The 22592-nt window shown below is 30.9% G+C and overlaps 1 protein-coding gene across 2 annotated transcripts in view; it reads right to left on the bottom strand.

Moving 5' to 3' along the window:
• The window catches only part of LOC129948281 (D-2-hydroxyglutarate dehydrogenase, mitochondrial-like), a 117944-nt gene that overhangs the window by 92776 nt on the left and 2576 nt on the right, over positions 1-22592 (bottom strand). Inside the window, exon 1 of one of the 2 annotated variants that reach the window (XM_056059221.1) lies at positions 17987-18079. The exons of the other annotated variant lie outside the window; for it this stretch is intronic. Coding sequence (XP_055915196.1) covers positions 17987-18064 — 78 coding nt within the window. The 5' untranslated portion in view covers positions 18065-18079. Of the gene's footprint in view, positions 1-17986; positions 18080-22592 lie in introns of those variants that run through there. 2 annotated transcript variants of the gene reach the window in all.

Raw genomic sequence — 22592 nt, forward strand, 5'->3', positions numbered from 1 at the left:
TTCAAAATTTTATCGAATATTGAAAACAATATTTCTTATAAGATAAGATTAGTTTGAAGAAAATATTTCAAGTTTTTGAAAAGATATTTGAGCCAAAAATCAATTTTCAGCAACTTTTGGTAAATTTTTATTAGGTTTTTAATTTTTTTTACAAAAACTGTCAATTCGATTTTTTTCAAAATTTTATTGAATGTTGACAACAATCTTTGTTGAAAGAAAAAAGTTGTTAAAAGCTAATATCTACAATTTTTGGAAAACTATTTAAGTCGAAAATCAATTTTTACGAACTTTTATACATTTTTTTTAATGTTTTTATTTTTTGTAAAAAAACCTGTAAATTCGATATTTCTCAAAATTTGTCCTAATGTTCAAAACAATATTTCTTATAAGCAAAAATTAATTAGAAGCTATTATCTCAAAGTTTTGAAAAGATATTTGAGTCGAAAATCAATTTTTACCAACTTTTATACATTCTTTTTTTAGGTTTTTATTTTTTGTAAAAAAACTGTCAATTCGATTTTTCTCAAAATTTCTCAAAATGTTGAAAACAATATTCCTCATAAGATAAAATAAGTTTGAATCCTAAATTTTAAGTTTTTGAATCGATATTCAATTTTTACCAACTTTGAGTAATGTTTTTTTTAGATTTTTATTTTTTATAAAAAAAAGTGTCAATTAGATTTTTCTCAAAATTTTATCAGATATCAAAAACATTATTATTCGTTGCACAAAATTGTTTTGGAGATGAAATCATATTTCAGTCGTAAAATTTTGGAGGTGACAAATTTATTTTTTCAGTTTTATTGATTTTTAAAAAAATCGTTATATTATTTTTTTTCAAAAAATATACTTGTTTGGAATCACGTTACAATATATTATATAAAATTTAATTCAAGTCTCTAGCGTTTTTGGTTCGTAAGATATTTAGGGTTAACCAAAATGTTCACCTTTTTTTCAAACTGCTATGGTAAAAAAACCACCCACGCAATTTTCTTGAGAGCCCTTTCTGCATCTTTCTGCCTTTTTATCTGTATAACAAAATTTATTTGAAATCGATATCTCTTCTGGTTCTTGAGCTACGGACGACGAAAAAAACGTCGCGAACGTACGGACGTACGAACGTACGTACACACGCACTCACAAACATCTTTCTAAAAATCTTTTATTTCGACTCTAGGGACCTTGAAACGTCGGGAAATGTCAAAATTTTCAATTTGACACATCGGACCCATTACAATAACTTCCTATGGGAAGTTAATAAAGACCATCCACCTAAATATTGATTCATCACAATTTTAAAATAAAAAAGAGGCTGGGATGCGACCCACACTGATAACTTCCCATCCCGTCTGTCAATTTGTCATGCTTAAAACTTTGTCTATATGTACTAGTATCAATTTTACCAAATTTGCGTACTATTTTTTATAGATTTTAATTTTTATGAAAAAACAGACTGTTGGATTTTTATATAAAAATCACTGAATATCGAAAACAATATTTTCTGTAAGATAAAATAAGTTTGAAGCCTATATTTTTAATTTTTGAAAAGCTATTAGAGTTGAAAGTAAATTTTTACCAAGTTTTAGTATTGTTTTTTTTAGAGTTCTATTTTTTGAAAAAAACTGTCATTTCGATTTTCTTCAAAATTCTATCGAATGTTGAAAACAATACTTTCTATAAGATAAAATTAGTTTAAAGCCAATATTTTATAGTTTTGAAAAGATATTTGAGTCGAAAATCAATTTTTACCAATTTTTGTTAAATTTTTTTTAGGTATTTAATTTTTTGTAAAAAAACTATCCATTCGATTTTTTTAAAAATTTTACTTAATGTTAACAACAATATTTTTTGAAAGATAAAAGTAGTTAAAAGCCAATATCTACAATTTTTGAAAAGATATTTAAGTCGAAAATCAATTTTTACCAAATTTTATAAATTTTTTTGTAAGGTTTTTATTTTTTGTAAAAAAAACTGTCAATTTGATTTTTCTTAATATCTTTCTGAATGCTTAAAACAATATTTCTTATAAGATAAAATAAGTTTGAAGCCTAACTTTCAAGTTTTTGAAAAGATATTTGAATCCATATTCAATTTTTACCAACTTTTGTTAATTTTTGTTCGGTTTTTAATTTTTTATAAAAAAAAACTGTCAATTAGATTTTGTTCAAAATTTTACTGAATGTTGACAACAATATTTTTCGAAAGATAAAGGTAAATTAAAGCCAATATTTCAAAGTTTTGAAAAGATATTTGAGTCGAAAATCAATTTTTACCAACTTTTATTAATTTTTTTTTAGGTTTTTATCTTTTTGTAAAAAAACTGTCAATTCGATTTTTCTCAACATTTTTCAGAATGTTAAAAACAATATTTTTTAAAAGATAAAATAAGTTTGAAGCCTAAATTTCAAGTTTTTGAAAAGATATTTGAATCGATATTTAATTTTTACGAACTTTAAGTAATGTTTTTTTTAGATTTTTATTTTTTATAAAAAAAACTGTCAATTCGATTTTTCTCAAAATTTTATCAGATTTCAAAAACATTATTCTCCGTTGCTCAAAATTGTTTTGGAGATGAAATCATATGTAAGTCGTTAAATTTAGGAGGTGACAAATTTTTTTTTCAGTTTTTTTGATTTAGAAAAAAAACCGTTAGTTAGACTTTTTTCAAAAAATATATTTCTTTGAGAACACGTTACGGTTTATTATATAAAATTTAATTCAAGTCTCTAGCGTTTTTGGTTCGTAAGATATTTAGGATTAACCAAAATTTTCACCTTTTTTTTAAACTGCTATGGTAAAAAAACCACCCACGCAATTTTCTGGAGAGCCCTTTCTGCATCTTTCTGCCTTATTATCTGTATAACAAAATTTATTTGAAGTTGATATCTCTTCTGGTTCTTGAGCTATGGACGACGAAAAAAACGTCGCGAACGTACGGACGTTCGGACGTACAGACGTACGGACGTACGGACGTACGGACGTACGGACGTACGAACGTACGTACACACGCACGCACAGACATCTTTCTAAAAATCTTTTATTTCGACTCTAGAGACCTTGAAACGTCGAGAAATGTCAAAATTTTCAATTTGACAAATCGGACCCATTACAATAACTTCCTATGGGAAGTTAATAATCAATATTTATTAAAAAAGGTTTTTATTTCATAGATGAATTTTGAAAATGTCTTGGAAATTTGACAAACCTTAAAAAATGGATACAGTTGGAAATCTATTTTCTTTTGTATAATTACATTGGTCGTCAAAATAACGGTTTTTTCTGTCACACAAACATAACATTTCTTTTTTAAATGACTGAGTTGTACTGAATTCGTTTCAATCTTAAAATGTGTCCATCACATCAGGTGTTTAAAATATGCAACTTGAAAAATGCTGAAGATAACCAAAAACGTTATTTTCTACTCCAAGTTAGAGCACAAAAGTTATCAATTATTATTGGTTTTCCTTTTTTTTTGATTTTATTAAATTAAATGTTTTCATTGTTTTAAAAAATATGTTTTGGAACTGATTTTTAGTGCTAATTGCAAACTCAAACTTTGATTTTAATCTGCTTGAATTTTAAAAGACAGCAACGTGGCATGATGGTAAGTGTAAGGTCTTGAGTTCAATCCCTGCATATGGTACCTTACATTTTTTCACGGGTAATGGCTTTTGCGAGGACTTGACAAATTCTCCTAGAGTAAGCATGTTATTAAATGTGTTAAATAAGCCGCTGGGATTCGGCATAATTTTTAGTTGTTAGTCATTTGGACCTGGTTTTCACCTAATTTAATTATTTTTAAAATATTAAAAATAACCGTTTCCAACATTATTTTTCAATAAACATATTTCAAAATCTTGATATAATAGAATTGTGTAAACGATGGATTTACTTCCAAGCCGTTTTGCATTTTTCTTTTGAAAAACGTTTTAGCACAAATAATTTAGCGTTTCTTTCAAAAATTGTTGATATCTAACAACTTATGAACATATTTCGAAAATGTTATAAAAAAAGAGGCTGGGAAGCGGCCCACACAGATAAACTGCCATCCCGTCTATCGATTAGGCTTGCTTAAAAAATTACCAACCATATTTTGCATATGATAAAATAGTTTTCAAAATTTATTTTAGTTAACGAGATTTTTTACTCAAAAACCAATTTTTACCAATTTCTTATTTCTTAAATAAACAAACTAATTTGAAGTCAATATTTTCTATTGTTCACGAGATATCGAGACCCGAACATCAATTTTTACCAATTTTGTGTACTATTTTTTGTAGATTTTAATTTTTTTTATGAAAAAACTGGTTTTTGGATTTTTATAAAAAAAAAATACCGAATGTCGACAACAATATTTTCTGTGAGATAAAATTATTTTGAAGCCAATATTACCCTCGCTCTTTGAAAATTGCAAGAGTTCTTCCAACGGTTAAGAAGCGTGACTCTAATTCTCCAACTAATTTTAGACCGATAAGCATCCTACCTTGCCTCTCTAGGGTTTTTGAGAAGATAATTGAGCAACAGATCTTAAGTCATATTTCACTTAACAACTTGCTGTTTGAAAAACAATCGGGTTTCAGAGCAAATGATAGCTGCTCTACTGCAATGGTTAATCTTCTTGAAGATGTTAGGGTGGACTATGATAAGGGTCAAATAAATCTCCTCTGCTTACTCGACTTTACAAAGGCCTTTGAATTCTTCGGCTTCAGTGAGCGGGCATGCTCGGTAATTGGCAACTATCTATCTGACAGATCACAAAGGGTTTTTTTCTGGGGGGAAATCCTCAGCTCTTAGACCTGTTACGCAAGGAGTCCCATAGGGTTCGATTCTTGGTCCAATACTCTTTTGTATGTTCATCAATGATCTGCCTGCGTATTGTTCGCACTCTTCGGTTCACCTGTATGCTGATGATGTTCAACTCCACCTTACCAGGCCTTTCCATCAGCTCAATGAACTGTGTCTGCTATTCATCGGGGTGAATTTTACTTGAATTTTCACTACTAATTATTCTTCTATTCATTCGAAGTAAATCTCAAATCGGTATATAAAATGCATTTCTCCAAAGCTCTCTGTTTGAGGATTCTCTTATTCCTATGCTTACAATTGGAATAAATAGTCAAATATTGCACATTTCTAAAAATTAACAAATTATTCTGATTAGGTGGATTGATAAAACTTAATTTTTGTACGAATCAAAACAATTTATCCAACATTCCCAAGATTTTTACTTGAACAGCTGTTTATTTCAATGTCAAATTAGTTTGGGATAATGTAGTTCACCCGATAGGTAGCAGAATGCAAAGCCAGTGTGAAAAGGAATCGAATGGGTAAATCGAATATACGATCCACGTGAATAGCAGAATAGGGCTAAATATTTTTTAGGTTTTTATTTTTTGTAAAAAAACTTTCAATTCTGGCCAAAATTTGGCCATAATCTCAAATTTTTGAAAAGATTTTTGAGACGAAAATCAATTTTAACCAACTTTTTTAATTTTTTTTAGCTTTTCTATTTTTTTTGTAAAAAAATTGTTAACTCGATTTTTCTCCAAATTTTACGGAATGTTGAAAACAATATTTCTTATAAGTAAAAATTTTGACGCCATAATCTGAAATTTCTGAAAAGATATTTGAGTTGAAAATCAATTTTTACCAACTTTTAGTGATGTGTCTTTTAGGTTCTTATATAAAAAAAACTGTTAATTCGTTTTTTCTCAAAATTTTACCACATGTCAAAGACGTTATTCTATATTGCACAAAATTATTTTTCGTTCGTAAAATATTTAAGGTGACAAATATTTTTTTTATTTATAAAAAAACATTAGTTGAATTTTTTTTCTAAAATTATACTATTTTGGTATCACGTCATAATAAAGGGTGATTTTTTTGAGGTTAGGATTTTCATGCATTGGTATTTGACAGATCAAAGAAAGATGCTCAGTATGCTTTGACATTTCATCATGAATAGACTTACTAACGAGCAACGCTTGCAAATCATTGAATTTTATTAGTTATTAAAGTTGGCAGAAAATCCGCTTTTTTATCGACAAATTTTATTCAGCGATGAGGCTCATTTCTGGTTGAATGGCTGCGTAAATAAGCAAAATTGCCGCATTTGGAGTGAAGAGCAACCAGAAGCCGTTCAAGAACTGCCCGTGCATCCCGAACAATGCACTGTTTGGTGTTGTTTGTACGCTGGTGGAATCATTGGACAGTATTTTTTCAAAGATGCTGTTGGACGCAACGTTACGGTGAATGGAGATCGCTATCGTTCAATGCTAACAAACTTTTTGTTGCCAAAAATGGAAGAACTGAACTTGGTTGACATGTGGTTTCAACAAGATGGCGCTACATGCCACACAGCTCGCGATTCTATGGCCATTTTGAGGGAAAACTTCGGAGAACAATTCATCTCAAGGAATGGACCGGTAAGTTGGCCACCAAGATCATGCGATTTGACGCCTTTAGACTATTTTTTGTGGTGCTACGTCAAGTCTAAAGTCTACACAAATAAGCCAGCAACTATTCCAGCTTTGGAAGACAACATTTGCGAAGAAATTCGGGCTATTCCGGCCGAAATGCTCGAAAAAGTTACCCAAAATTGGACTTTCCGAATGGACCACCTAAGACGCAGCCGCGGACAACATTTAAATGAAATTATCTTCAAAAAGTAAATGTCATGGACCAATCTAACGTTTCAAATAAAGAATCGATGAGATTTTGCAAATTGTATGCGTTTTTTTTTTTTAAAAAGTTCTCAAGCTCTTAAAAAATCACCGTTTATATACAATTTACAATTTAATTTAACTCACTAGAGCATTATTGGTTCATGAGATATTTTGGGTAAATCAAAATGTTCACCTTTTTTTAAAGTGCTATGATAAAGAAATCACCCACGCAATTTTTTGAGAGTCCTTTTTGCATCTTTCTGCATTATTATTTGTATAATAAAATTTATTTGAAGTCGATATCTTCGCTTGTTTTTGAACTATGGACAACGAAAAAAACGGTGCGTTGATTTGGAAAACCATCACGAAAAGCTATTGCAAAAATTTAGCTATCAGCAAAAATCTTTCTATAATGTTTTTTATTTTCGAATTTGAAAAAGTAACTTCTCTAAAACTATACGTATTAGAGTAATTTTGATGTTAGATCAATAAATTAAAACCGTCTAAGAAAGCGCAATTTGAGTGTCAAGAAAAAAACCTTGTCGACCAATGTAATTAAATGCTTACAAATCTAATTTTTTGAACAAGGACGAAATTGTATTCAAAGTACCAAATCATTTACTTATTTCACTTCATTAAGTTAATAATGTCCTGCTTACGGCAGTTGTACTTATAGGTACTATATAGCAATACATAGAAAGTTCCAAAGATTACAAGACAAAATTGTTGTACCTCTTTTGCATTTCAGTATTTGCACCTACGCACTCCTTTCCAACTAGGCTAACAAACATTCCTACTAATTTATCAACGCAGCAAGGTCAATCGCATCATTAATCTTATACATCAGACCCTTTTTTGTATATATACGAATGGTTTTACGCATAAATTAGACTGCAAGGGTGTCATGTTCTTCCCTTACTTTAAATGTCATTGTAACCCGCCCATACGCCTCACAATTGTCAGTAATCTATCACCATCGGTTTTCCGTCGGTATTTTCCTGCATGTATAGATCTGCCAAATTCCACGCCGAAAAAGAAGAAATATTATACATGGACTTCTATATTCAGCCTCTTGCCCTCTCTATCCCTGAAAACCTTTTGTATGTTGTGTATTCCATGTGTCAGCAGTCATGTGTATCAGATCGATTTCGACTTGAAGTTGGAAACCAACAAACGAAGATACAATAAAATGCAACTACCTAATCTATCTTTTGTTGTTGTCGTTTCTCTGTCTCTGCTCTAGGTATAGCGTGCCACGCTGTGTTACATTGTCACAATTTTTTGTTGTTGTTGTTGGGAATAATTATATTATAATGAATGTACATAAAAGTAGATAGATCTATAGAAAGGTAGGTATAGAATTTGAAATTCAAAGTTTGCGGTTAAGTGTTACCACTGTGATAGTTTTTAAACAGAACAAAAATATGTCTTTAAATATTATTCTAAATTTGTTCTTATTTAATAGAAAAATAAATTTGGAAGATTTTACCAGGGGAGTCATTCCGTAATTTTCAAAACGATTGTCAATAATTAGCATCACGTAACTTTGTTACTATCCACTCGTATATCGTTTTCATTGAAAACTATCCGGAAAAAATTATTTGACGGCTTTTCCCTTTGATTAGAAATGAAAATTATATACTGATCGATCGGAAATTACACAAAGAATTTTTTTGAGAAAAAAAAGTGTAATTACGCATTTATTTTTCTATTTTCCGGACGGAAATTCATTTTCCTGAACAGCTCACACTTATATATAAAAAAGTGAAACGAATCGTTCCACTAACTTCTGTTCCAATTTCATACAATTCCAATGACAGATTTCTGTCAATTTTTCGGTGACTTTTAATCAGGACATTTTTTTAAATAATAACTGAAATGTCAAAATGAACTCAACGAAAGAAAATGCTTGTTCGATAACTTGAAAATGTTATTAAACTTGGGTTTTGTCTATGGGAAGTGGTGTAAATTTGCAACAAATTGGTTTTTACCAAACTTACCAACTATTTTGTGGTGTTTATTGTTATTGTTACTGTTTTTATTTTTCGCCGCCGATGAAATAACTTTAATTTCAACATCTAAGTTATTTATGTCTGATATTTTTGAAATTATAAAGGCCTCTGATGAAAAACTTTGAATAAAACTATTATGGTTTAGATTATTTTACAACAACTGAAAAAAATGCTTATATATAAATAGGTTGGAAAAGAGGTTGGAAAAGATAGAAGGTCTGATTTATCTCTGAATTATCTCCATAACCGTGTTCATTTTATTTTTTTTCTGAGCTTTCATTTTCACTTTGTAACAAAACTCAATTACGCCGAAACATTTTTATTTCAATTTGCTTGGTTAGTATTTGGAAAATGCAATGACGGACGGACGACGTTCTATTTAGCTATTGTGCAAACGCTATCGTTTTGACGATATCACTTTGACGATTATCGTCTTACGTGAAGTGAGACTATCGTCAAAACGCTATTGTTTGACGATAATCGTTTTACGTAATGACCCCCCTGTTCATGGCTTAGCAGAATTAATTCGGAGCTGAAACCCCTACATCCATTAAAATATTGACTACACCGAATGAATTCAACGGATTTGTAAACAGAGCTTTGTGAGTTTGCTAACTTTTTACGATTATCTACTATATTAAAGCATAGATACAAATGATAAAAAACACACTTCCTATGTACATTCCACATATTTCTTTTATATTTAATTAGATAATTAGTTTTTTTAAGCGACTTAGAATTAGTCTAGCTTAAATATAGGGTTTTTCAAAAAGAGCATTTTTTTTGAATAGTCCGCAATTTAAGCAGCTGTCACTTTTGAATGTGTCACTTGACAAGTAATAACTACGACGTTACTAAAAATGGAACGATACACGTTAAAAAATAGCTTTATGAAATCGTTTAAATTCACTACACTTTGCCTGACCCTCGAGATTATAATTTAAACGCTTTGGATTTCATTTTTCCTTAAAGCTAGGGTCTAATGTCTATGTCAATGCTCTATACAAAAAATAGGTGGCGCGATAGTCCATTGAGAACTAGGGCCTAGTGACTTAAAGGCGACCTACAGTTTTAAGCTGAATCCGAACGGCTTATTTGAGAATGTACTTTTCATGATAAGATTTACTCTTAGAGGATTTGTCAATTCCTCGCAAAAGGCAGTACAAGTGGAAAAAACAGGCAGGAATTGAAACCAAAACCTCTGGCATGACAATCCAACCCACTTAACATCACGCCACGCGTACTACTACATGTCAATGCCATATACAATAAAATGAACGAACATCATTTTCCCATAAGAAATACTCGAATGTCAAAATGAAACCTTTTATTGGAAAACCTTTTAATATTTTTAAATACATCATCACAACAAAGTGTCAAAGATTTGTGTTTGCTCATGGATTGTATTTAATTAATATACAACAGTATTCTTAAAATTTGAATTAAAATTGTTTTATGTTTAAAAAAAGTCACTGGCAACCCTGTATTCGAGATATCTATACCAATTTTGGGATCTCAAATGGTATAGATTGTTATGTGGTGTCTGTGTCTATTTGAATTCTTTTTTGTTTCTTCATTTTTGTGCAAATACGACAGACGAAACGTAATATGACACTTTTCCTTTTCGTTGGAATTAAGCGAGCTATTTTTGTTTTGTTTTCATTAATATTTTTTGTTGTAATTATTTTTCTTTTTTTTTTTGCTATTCAGATAAGATTTAAGAGGGCAAAAGCAATTTAGTTTGAATAGGGATATTCATTTTTCTTAAAGATGGAACATTTCTTTCTTAAAGAAACTTAACTAAAGTGTATTTGTACCTCAGGTTTTTGTAGTGTAGGTACGTTATGTAGGCAACACTTCGGACTTCAATTTGAAAATTGCAATATCGCAAATTTAGAACTCAGAAGGTACACTTTGTCTGAGTTTGGACTGAGAAGCACGGATACGGATATATAATACCCATTGAGAGGTAGGTTATCGCTTCGTCATATATATGTATGCAGGTACATATGCATAAGAAGTGAAATGAGATCTTTCACACGCCAGTTTTAGAAAATCGGATAGGCAGCCGGGGCCGATTGTCGGGAAGGTACATACATGTATTTTGGGACTTACACAGTAGATTCTAAAGGGTGATTTTTTTGAGGTTAGGATTTGCATGCATTAGTATTTGACAGTTCACGCGGGATTTCAGACATGGTGTCAAAGAGAAAGATGCTCAGTATGCTTTGACATTTCATCATGAATAGACTTACTAACGAGCATACGCTTGCAAATCATTGAATTTTATTACCAAAATCAGTGTTCGGTTCGAAATGTGTTTCGCGCTTTACGTCCGATTTATGGTCTACATAATCGACCAAGTGAGCAAACAATTAATGCGATTGTGACCACGTTTCGCACTCAATTTACTTTATTGGACATTAAACCAACCACACGAATGCGTACAGAAGAGAATATTGCGTCTGTTTCTGAGAGTGTTGCTGAAGACCGTGAAATGTCGATTCGTCGCCGTTCGCAGCAATTGGGTTTGTGTTATTCGACCACATGGAAGATTTTACGCAAAGATATTGGTGTAAAACCGTATAAAATACAGCTCGTGCAAGAACTGAAGCCAAACGATCTGCCACAACGTCGAATTTTTAGTGAATGGGCCCTAGAAAAGTTGGCAGAAAATCCGCTTTTTTATCGACAAATTTTGTTCAGCGATGAGGCTCATTTCTGGTTGAATGGCTACGTAAATAAGCAAAATTGCCGCATTTGGAGTGAAGAGCAACCAGAAGCCGTTCAAGAACTGCCCATGCATCCCGAAAAATGAACTGTTTGGTGTGGTTTGTACGCTGGTGGAATCATTGGACCGTATTTTTTCAAAGATACTGTTGGACGCAACGTTACGGTGAATGGCGATCGCTATCGTTCAATGCTAACAAACTTTTTGTTGCCAAAAATTTGGTTGACATGTGGTTTCAACAAGATGGCGCTACATGCCACACAGCTCGCGATTCTATGGCCATTTTGAGGGAAAACTTCGGAGAACAATTCATCTCAAGGAATGGACCGGTAAGTTGGCCACCAAGATCATGCGATTTGACGCCTTTAGACTATTTTTTGTGGGGCTACGTCAAGTCTAAAGTCTACACAAATAAACCAGCAACTATTCCAGCTTTGGAAGACAACATTTCCGAAGAAATTCGGGCTATTCCGGCCGAAATGCTCGAAAAAGTTACCCAAAATTGGACTTTCCGAATAGACCACCTAAGACGCAGCCGCGGTCAACATTTAAATAAAATTATCTTCAAAAAGTAAATGTCATGGACCAATCTAACGTTTCAAATAAAGAATCGATGAGATTTTGCAAATTTTATGCGTTTTTTTTTTAAAAAAAAGTTCTCAAGCTCTTAAAAAATCACCGTTTACTATTGGAGGTTAGCGAAATAATTCATGTATACATTTTTTGAAAAATACAAAAAAAACTGGTATCCGAACCACGCTATTAATTGCCTCTACTAACCAAATTGTCATTGTAAAAGAACGTTAGTACGAAATTCCAAAATTGTTTAAATTTTTTTGTTTTTCATTTTTTAGTAATTTTTTAAATTGCTCCTACCCCACTCCAACAGAAAAAAAACGTTAGAATGCGGCTCACACTGATAATTTCCCACAACGTCTGTCGATTTGTCTAAAACTTTAACAAAATATCATCAATAACAATAATTTGTATGATATACAAAAGTCGAATTGTTTTTCCAATACTTTTTTGTTGTTTTTGTAGGTTTTTTTCTTTTTAAAAAAATATTGTCAATTGGAATTTTCTAAAATATTATCTGAAGGGTAGCAACCATATTTTGCATCTGATAAAATTAGTTTTATTTCAATACCTTTTTTTCCGCAATTTTTGTCAAAAATAAATTTTATCAATTTAAGTAGCATTTTTTATAAGATTGTATTTCATTTAAAAAAAATTGGATTTTTCTAATACCATTAACTTTCGTTAATAACAAAATTAAGCATAGAATGAAAACACTTTGAAGTCAATACCTTCATTTATGCCCGTGATATCGAGATTCAAACATCAATTTTTAAGTTTTTTTTGGGAAATTCTCATTTTTATGAAAAAAAAAAATAATATTTGCATTTTTATACAAATTTTACTGAATGTTGAAAAAAAATGTTTTATAAGATGAAATGAATTTGTGAAAAAAACTGTCAACTCGATTTTAGTTAAAACGGTACCAGATGTCAAAAACGTTATTCTTCGTTGTTGTTTTGGAGGTAAAATCACATTGGTTCATAAAATATTTGAGTTATCAAATATTTTGCTTCAGTTTTTTGATTTATGTACAAGAAAAATGTTAAATAGTTTTATTTCAAAATTGTACTAGTTTGGTATCACGTCACGTCATACTATATAATATAAGATTAATTTAAAGCCTCTAGAGTTATTATTTCGTTAAATATTTTGGGTCAAATAAAATTGTCTATAGTACAAAAAAGCCCCATTACATTTTTTTAATTTAAAAAGCTTTTCGAACTCACACCAGGACATCTTTCCAAAAATTGTGGTTTAGATTCTAGGGACCTTTCAAAAAATGTCAACAAATTTCGACTCTTCCTATAGCAAGCTAAAAAACATATTTCTATAAAAACTTATGATCAATAAGCAACTTAGTAAGAACTAAATACAACTATTAAGCCATTGACCGTTGATACAATTTAGCAATCGAAATAAAAATTGATAAAACATTATCCCATTGTGACTTCTTCCATTTTTTATATTGTGAATTTTTGTTTTATTTTCCTTAAGGAGAAGATCGTGGTCAGAAAATCAAAAACAAAATGAGTTTTTTATTTCTTTGAAAATAAAATAATTAAAAATTTATTTATTTTATCAATAAAAATATATGATAATATTCTTTATCTATTACCAACTCATCATATCTCCAAATTCACAATTGAAAGCAAAATTGACAGCTAACCAAAAAATTAATGAAAAGTTGTTCTACAAGGCTCCCGGAAATTACGCCAGAAGAAAAAACGCCAGAAAATTCTTCATACAAAATTTTGGCTTTTTTTCTAGGAAAAAATTCTAAATTTTTCTGGCGAAATTTCGGAATTTCAGGCATTTTTCCCTAAAAATTTTCTGGCGTTTTTTGTATTTACAGAAATGGAAAAAAGGCAAAAAAAAAATATTTGGAAAAAAAGCCAGAAACAAAGTTTCGCGAATTCATCATTGACACTTGACGTTGTGAAAAAAAAAACATGCAAAGTTATGAGTACGAAATTGTCTGTGGAGAGCAAAAAAGCAGTAAACTTTTATATATTCTCGAATAGAAACAATTTTATTAAAAAAATATTGTTATAAGAACAATGTGGTGTATTTGTTATGTTAATAATTGTAAGGCAAAAATGATGCTGTGTGATGGACTATACATGAAAGTAAAAAAATATATTGAGCATAATCATGGTGACCAAAAAAGCTTTTACGAAGAGTTAAAAGTTCTTAACAAAACAAAATATTTAGTAAAAATATTTTGTTCTTTTCTATTTTGTTAAATAAATTGTTACAAATAAAAAAAAATTATTGAAAACTTTAGTAATTTTTTGCATGGCAGCCACGCGCGCCGCGCCGCCGTAACCGCCGCCGGCCCCCCATGGGCGCATGTCACGGGCTGTTTTTTCCTGTTGTGATAAAATGTCTACAATATTGAACAAGTAGCGACTTTTAAAATGCAATACATTTTCTGGCTTTTTTTCCAAATTGATATTAGAAAATTAGGCCAGAATGTATCAATCGGTTTTCTGGCCTAATTTCCATTTTGGTTTCTAGTTTTCTTTCCACTTCTGTCTGGCACAATTTCCAATGTTTCTGGCTTATTTTTCACAAACAATTCTGCTTCTTTTTCCAATTTAAAGCAGAAAACATTTTCTGGCGTTTTTTCCAAAAAAAAATCTGGCGTAATTTCCGGGAGCCTTCCACAAAAAGGACCGATTTTTCATTCGAAACGTACTGTTACTCCCAAAATAGTTTTTCTGGAAATTTTTAAAGAAATAAGCGCCAGTCTAACTTTTAACAAGATAACAATTCCAAAAAATCCTTTGTTGGAGATTGATGGAATCAGCAGAAAACCATACCTCCGTCTCCGGCTTAAAGTGGCCCTACAAATTATTAATTTTCCAATTTTACCAACCTTCAACTTTTTTCTCACTTATATCTCTAAATGAACTCAATTTTGTGCTATTACCTATTTAAACATTTTGTTGAGATTTTTTAGTTTTTATTTGTTATTCTTTTTGCCTAATTGTTGTTGATTGATTTTGAAAGTAACTGTATTTATTATTGAAAATGGATCAAAAATATTGTTTATACTAACTTGTCTTGTCAGTTTTTTCACCATTTTAAGATTTATTTAGTTTTGCATATTGTGACTGCAAATTTTTCATAATGAATTTTCAACTGTCAAATGTTAAAAGATGACTAAATAGCGTGATATTTAAAATTCAATGTCTTATTGTGAATACATTAGAAACTGCGTTGTAAACAAAAAAAAAAGCTTTCATATGAAAGCGGCTTTCAATATTGTTCAAAAATAAATCTGAGCGCTCAACTATGTTTGATTCAATGCTTTGATCGAAGTCGGAATGGATATTTATACCTAACTACGTTTTTACTTTCTAGTTTAAATACTCAATTTAGATAGGGTGGAAATAAATTTTTCGACAGCTTCTATTTAAACAAAATTGATATTAGATGCATAAAACACGCATAGTCCAAAAAATCTCCGTACAGGAAATAATTTTAGTTTTATAACTGCAGAACAAATAGTATTGTCCAATAATAGAGCTAAAGTGGGAACACTGATGATAGCACATGTTCTCCTCTCACTTTTAACCAAAATTAAAAGAATTTATGTGAACAAAGGATACTGTTATGAATTTTATAATTCAAAACAACAACAAAAAAGTTTCCGTACAGATCTTATAATCATGTTATAATTGGCGTTGAAAGGTTCTTGATCAATTTTTTTTGTTTTTTGGTAAGTTTTTGTATTCTAGATAATATTTCAGCTAAAAAACTTCTTTTACTCAAGGAAATGCAAATGGCAACTAAAAATAAACAAATGTCCTTGGCCACCAAACAAATCATAATTGTCTTGAGAAATGAGGGAACATCTTTGGGTGAAATGTCTAAAATACTCAAAAGATCACGATCTTCAATCCAATTTGTATTGGACAATTATAAAAAAAAAACGAAAACAATCGCAAACCAACCAAGATCAGGCTGTCCAAAAAAAGATTGAGGAGTATAGCAGGGGATCCCAAGCAAAGTGCCCCAGTTTTAGCAGTAACGTTAAAAACTAGTGATGGAAATGTCCCACCCCAAACGATTAGAAACCTTTTAATCGGAAATTCTTTTAATGATAAAGTGTAGAGAGTAGAAGTATGCAGTTTACAACTATGGAAAGAAAATAGCGTTTTGGAACAAGGTTATATTTACTGACGAAAGTAAATTCAACATCTTTGGTTCAGATGGACGCCGTATGGTGTGGAGAAAGCATAACACTGGGGTGTTATTATAAAAAACGATAATCGTTTTTAAGACGGAGTATTTGTAAAATTGCGATTATGCGATTACGAGAAACTAGAATCGAAACGATACTCATATTTTTATTTACGAGTGCCTTCAAGCACTCGGTTAGCTTTTGTTTTGGCGGGTTACTATCAAGTGTCAAACATTATTGTGTTTTGGTTTGGTTTTTTTGATGATGGAGAAAAAATGTAACTTAAATAATAAATATAATGGTGCAAAACATAAAAATAAGATATTTCTAATATTTAGGCCTACAGCTACAACGAATGCTAACCAAATAGACTTGATGGTAGCTTTCATGGAAAGTAATCCAAATGTTGCTAAAAATTGTTTGTCGACGAGCCAAGCTAAATCCAAAGCCAAAAATCTTTGGAATAACTTAGCTGCTAAATTAAACGCATGAACAAAAGGATTTTCATTTACTTACGTGGAACTTGAAAGGCTCATTGGGTCGGATGAATCACTTAAGAGTGCCCTTGTTACACGCATTTCTCCTTCGGATTCAGATTCATCTTCGCTTTCAAGAAAGTAATCGCAATGAAAAAAATCGAAAGCAAATCAAATTTAAACTTAAAACTTTTCCAACAGTCACATTTTGACATTTGTAAGTAGGTGTGAAGTTAGTTGCGTTTAAAAAAAAATACGATTTTTCATTTTTGGCTGGCAACATTTTCTTGATTCCATTTTCGTTTCTCATAATCGCTCTACGCCATAAGTTTCGTTTTTTCTGCCGTTCGTTTTGTATTTCATAATAAGGGACCTGCACTGAACCCAACAAATTTGATATCTACTGTGAAGCAAAGCGACGCAAATGTAATGGTGTGGGGGTGTATAGCATCTTCCGGGGCTCGTTTTTTATAGAAACTTTATAGAAAATACAATGGATAAATTTGGGGACTTGAATAATCTTAAGGAAAACCTACATTCAAATGCCCAAAAATTAAGTCTTGCCAGCAACTTTGCTTTTCAACAAGACAATGATCCTAAACATACTGCCAAGATGGTAAAGGAGTGGTTGCTGTCCAATGTTAGTACGCAAGTAAAACACCCCGCTTAGTCTCCAGATCTTAATCCTATTGAGCACATGTAGCATCACCTAGCAAAAAAGATTCGTTAGCATACAGTCGTCAACAAGAATGACTTTAAAACCATCCTACTTGACGAATGGAACAACATTTCTCAAGATACGACCGCCAAGCTGGTCTATTCGATGAGAAACAGATTGGTGGAACTCATCAAGAACAAAGGAGGCCCTACTAAATATTAAGAGATGTGCCCTTTTCGAAATTGCATATTCAAATAGATTAGATAGTTACCTAGTCCTACCTTCCTAGATTTACACAAAAGAAATTCAAACATTCCCAATAGGTAAATATCTAAACCTATCTAAAACCAACTCAATACAAAACATACAAAGTGTACCTATCTATAAAATACCCAAGTACACATATGTATGTACCTATGTTTATCTATATACATAATTGATTTTTTTTTTCTTGAAACCAAAACGTTACCATAAAGTTCTTATGTTAAATAAATAATCATGTGGTGAGAAGAGGAATGACATTGAAAAATGATAACACAGAACAAAAACAAGCAAAGAACAGCAAGTCCAAGGTTGCCAAACTTCTGTCTGTATGTCGTCTTTGCTTGCCTTTAAAAAAAAAAACACTTCAAAATAAAATATGTAGGTATATACATAAACCTATCTACCTACCTACCCACGTTTGTTGGTTTTCACTTGTGCGCACAAAACTCCCAATTCCCAACACAACACAGAATACACAAAACACAATCATCTCTAAAAAATTCAGGTTTATTTATGTTTTCTTTTTCCTTCCTTTTCCTTGTTTATTTTACTGTCTGGTTTTGCTTCTCCTAACAATTCCCAACGAAACATAAAATGTCGAATCGAAATAACAAAAGGAACTCGGAAAGTTCTTGTTCTCGTGCACTTTGTGTTTATTTTCCAGCACATATTGAAATAAACCACATGAAATAGAATGATATGTAATTTAGCATTATTGCAGTTTTAAAAGTCAGCGTTGTCATAACTACGCAGCAATTTGCTTAGTACAGTGTTTTATTCGTATTTTTAATAGATAGATAATCCATTTTATTAAAAGTTTGACAACTCTTTGTATGAAAGCATTTAAACAGGCTTTAATGTTTCTCATATTTATAATGACTTACCCAGAACTAAAGCATCTTGCACATGAGCTACGAACTTCGAACTGCGAACTGTGGATGTTCGCATGTTTTGACTTTTTTCACATGGGCTTTATTTCTATTCGTATAATTTTGAGGTTATGTTGCGCGATTTATGTTTTTTGTGACCACAGAAAAGAAAAATAACTTTTTATTTATTTTTTACTGGGCCACAGGCCTCTTACGCTTTATTTATTAATATTAAATATAACAAACTAAGAAACCAGAATGATCCGCCGTCCAAGCGTCGCTGCGATCATTGGGGTTACATACGTATTATTGGGCTCCGCTGATCGGTTATGACTTTGCTTTTATATTCTTTTAATGCTGACATTGCATTTATTGCTGATGCCGCACTTATTGGTTGGAAGTGCTGTTGACCGTTATTAGCCGATGCTGCACTTTTTGGTTGATCGTGCTGTTGACCCTTCATTGCCGACGCTGCACTTATCGGTTGCATTGTAGTTGCTGCTATATCATATGTAACTCCTCCTCGGTTTGAGTAAGAATTCTCCTGAATTCTATAATTTACTTGTTTTACATTGTATGTTTTATTATACATTTTATTGCAAAAATAGGTTATGCTTACTGATATACAAATAATCATTATAATCATGCTAATGTTTATTACATATGATATATTTTTATGAAATCTTAACTCATTAATTTCTTTTATATTTTCAAAATTATTTAAAACAATATCATCAAAAGTGATGGTTTTCTTAAAAGAAGTATTAAAATTATTTTCGGGGTAAAAATATTTTTCTTGAACAATTGTTTTGTTATTATAAAAAATTTCTTTTAGCAAATATATTTGACAATTAAAAAAATTAATAAGATAATTGTTGTTTAATACAATTTCTCTGTCATCACAATTATGTTTTAATTTTTCTTTGTATGCATTTTTTACAATTAAAGTTTCATCATCTATTATTTGTATTTGAGTTTTGTTGTTATGTCTCAATTTACAATCTTTAGTTAGGATACAATGTTTGCTTGGTTTTAATTGTTGCACAGTTACATCATTTTGGTATACAAATGTTTTATTATTAATTTCTATTATATATTCGTTTTCGTAATCAATTTCAAAATGTTTATCATTTGGTAAAGGTAAAATTAACTTTTGTTCTACTGTTACATAATTTCTTGGAATTTTAATGGCGATTATGAGAAATTTGTTTTTGTATTCTAGTACACCCATTTTAATTAATTTAAGTTTATGCAAATCAATTTCATATTCATTTAGTTCTTCCAATGTCAATATACTGGGGTGTATTATATTATATTTTGCTGATACAACATTATCTTGAATTTGATTTACTTTATTTTCTATAAAACGTAATTTTGTCATTTGATCTAAAAATAATTGGTTTTTTACAATTTTTGAAATAGAATTTTGTATTCTGTTATAAGTATTCAGTATTTTTTCTCTATCATCTAAAATTGTTTTTTTTAATGTTTCTATCGATTCATTAAAATTTTTATTTATTTTAATTTGTTCATTTATTGCATCAATTGCATTATGGCTGTTTTCTTCTGATATTCTTAAATAGTTCCAAATTTGTTCCCTATCTTCATTATCCATGGTTCCGAAGAGCCATCTTTCTATGTTTCCGACTACGTTTATTAAACCTCTTCTAAATCTTCTCTGTTCTTTAGGTGTAATCGACTTAATTTTTGCTATAATTGTTTCTATTTCTTTAAATATCATATCTTTGTTTTCGATCTGTAAGTGTTTAATGTTAGTTTGTATGAGTGTTATTGTGTTCAGAATTTCTTCTGGGTCTATAATATGTAGAATTGTATTTGTTTGGTTAGTAATTTCTAGATCTTTAATTTTTATTTTTAAATAACCTGTTTGTTCATTAATTAGTGTTGTTTGAAGTATGCCTTGTGTTGTTTGTGCTACTAATAGTACTAGGAGCATTATTACCTTTATACTATTAATGCTTCTCAGGATTGTTGCTTCGTCTTTGGTTGGCCGGAAGTGTATCTTCAGTTTTTGCTTGCATTCCTCCCACGATGCTGGTGCTTCAATTGCTAGGAAGTTCTTTGCGATTCCTCCGATTTTCTCATTGTAGACAACAGCAAACACTTCGTTAATATTTACCGGTCCAAATTCTTCTATAATTTGGTCTATCGTCGCGATAAAAGAAGGTAACGTGCCTTGCTTTCCCGTAAAGTTCTCTACATATTTTAAACGTTTTTCTATTGTAACTCTTATGTTCCGCACTGCATTATTCTGACTGTTTAGAATTTCAGTCAGTGTTAGTAGACATTGTTCCATTATAGGTTGTGCCATTTTGGTTTTTTAATTTTTTTAAAGTGATTATTAGATTCTTACAGTCACTTTATTATAATCACAGTTTTCACTTCGATAACACAAGGTTTTTGGTTTCGGATGCGATTATTAGCTTCTGAAAGTCACTTTATTGTAATCACATACACTTTGATATTCCGTATGGTTATTGGTTTCGGATGCGATTATTAGCTTCTTAAAGTCACTTTATTATAATCACATACACTTTGATAATCCGTGGTTATTGTTTTTTATTGAAAAGTTTATTTCTAAAACAAAACACTGAGATTTCTTTTTTTCGTTTCACTATCCTCTAATTTATATTATAGAGGACAACCGACTGCGCCATTTATGTTTTTTGTGACCACAGAAAAGAAAAATAACTTTTTATTTATTTTTTACTGGGCCACAGGCCTCTTACGCTTTATTTATTAATATTAAATATAACAAACTAAGAAACCAGAATGATCCGCCGTCCAAGCGTCGCTGCGATCATTGGGGTTACATACGTATTATTGGGCTCCGCTGATCGGTTATGACTTTGCTTTTATATTCTTTTAATGCTGACATTGCATTTAGTGGGTGATTGAGCTGTTGACCCTTTATTGCTGATGCCGCACTTATTGGTTGGAAGTGCTGTTGACCGTTATTAGCCGATGCTGCACTTTTTGGTTGATCGTGCTGTTGACCCTTCATTGCCGACGCTGCACTTATCGGTTGCATTGTAGTTGCTGCTATATCATATGTAACTCGCGCGAACAATTTATTCGTTGCAATGTGGATGGTATGTGGAACACGAATAGAGTTTGACAGTTCGTAGCAACCTCAGCGCAATTCGTTACTTCCAAATGGTTTTTACAAAATTTTCTCATTTTAGAGAATAAAATACAAATTTTATTAGGTATCCTAATATTAGTGCCAATTGGTTTTTTATAATTCAAATTTTTTGTTTGAAATTGACTTTTTGAAATGTGTAAAATCACTTTTGGTCGTCCATTCATTGTTCGCTCTCATGTGCATCGTCATTCAACGATGCATCATAAATTATGACATTTTTAGAAACCTTTTGTGTTTTAATTTGCTGTTGTCATCTGTCAATTTTTTTTTCCTGCAACAGACTTTTCTTCGTATAAGCATAAAATGTTGCGGTTAGGGTACAATAATAGTTTATAGTTTACAATGTAATCTTCAATGTGTTAGACTTAGCGTTTTTAATTATAATAACTTTAAAGACACAAGGCATAGTGCTTTAAAACTATCAATGTTTCTTTTAGATGAGTAATATGGGGGATATGTTATGATAAGATATTCTCGACCAAACCGCTAGCATGAGAGTACTACAAATGCCACGACAATGAAGGGCTATTTACATAAGAGCGACCAACGAATTATTAAATATTCGTCAGCTATGACATTTCTTTCATATTGCTTGTTTTTATTCGTAATTGCAGATCCACAAAAAAGATTACTCGCGAATATTTTATTCGTTTTGGATCATTATGTGGAACGTGAATTGAATTTGGCAGTTCGTCACAATCAGAAACGAATCAACTATGACATTTCTTTCATATTGCTTGTTTTTATTTGTCATTACAGTTCCACAACAAAGATTAGAATACAAATTTTAAGTTAAGACACTCGCCAATTTTAGATGAATGGAAGTTTTCGTTTGTAAATCCCATTTTTAAATCAGGTCAAAAACATAAAATTGAGAATTATCGTGCAATCACCAAACTTTCTGCTATGCCGAAGCTTTTTGAGTTGATTGTAAAAAACAAAATTTATTTTCATGTTAAAGAATTTATTTCTCCATGTCAACA

The sequence above is a fragment of the Eupeodes corollae genome, chromosome 2 (assembly GCF_945859685.1).
Source record: "Eupeodes corollae chromosome 2, idEupCoro1.1, whole genome shotgun sequence".
NCBI lineage: Eukaryota > Metazoa > Arthropoda > Insecta > Diptera > Syrphidae > Eupeodes > Eupeodes corollae.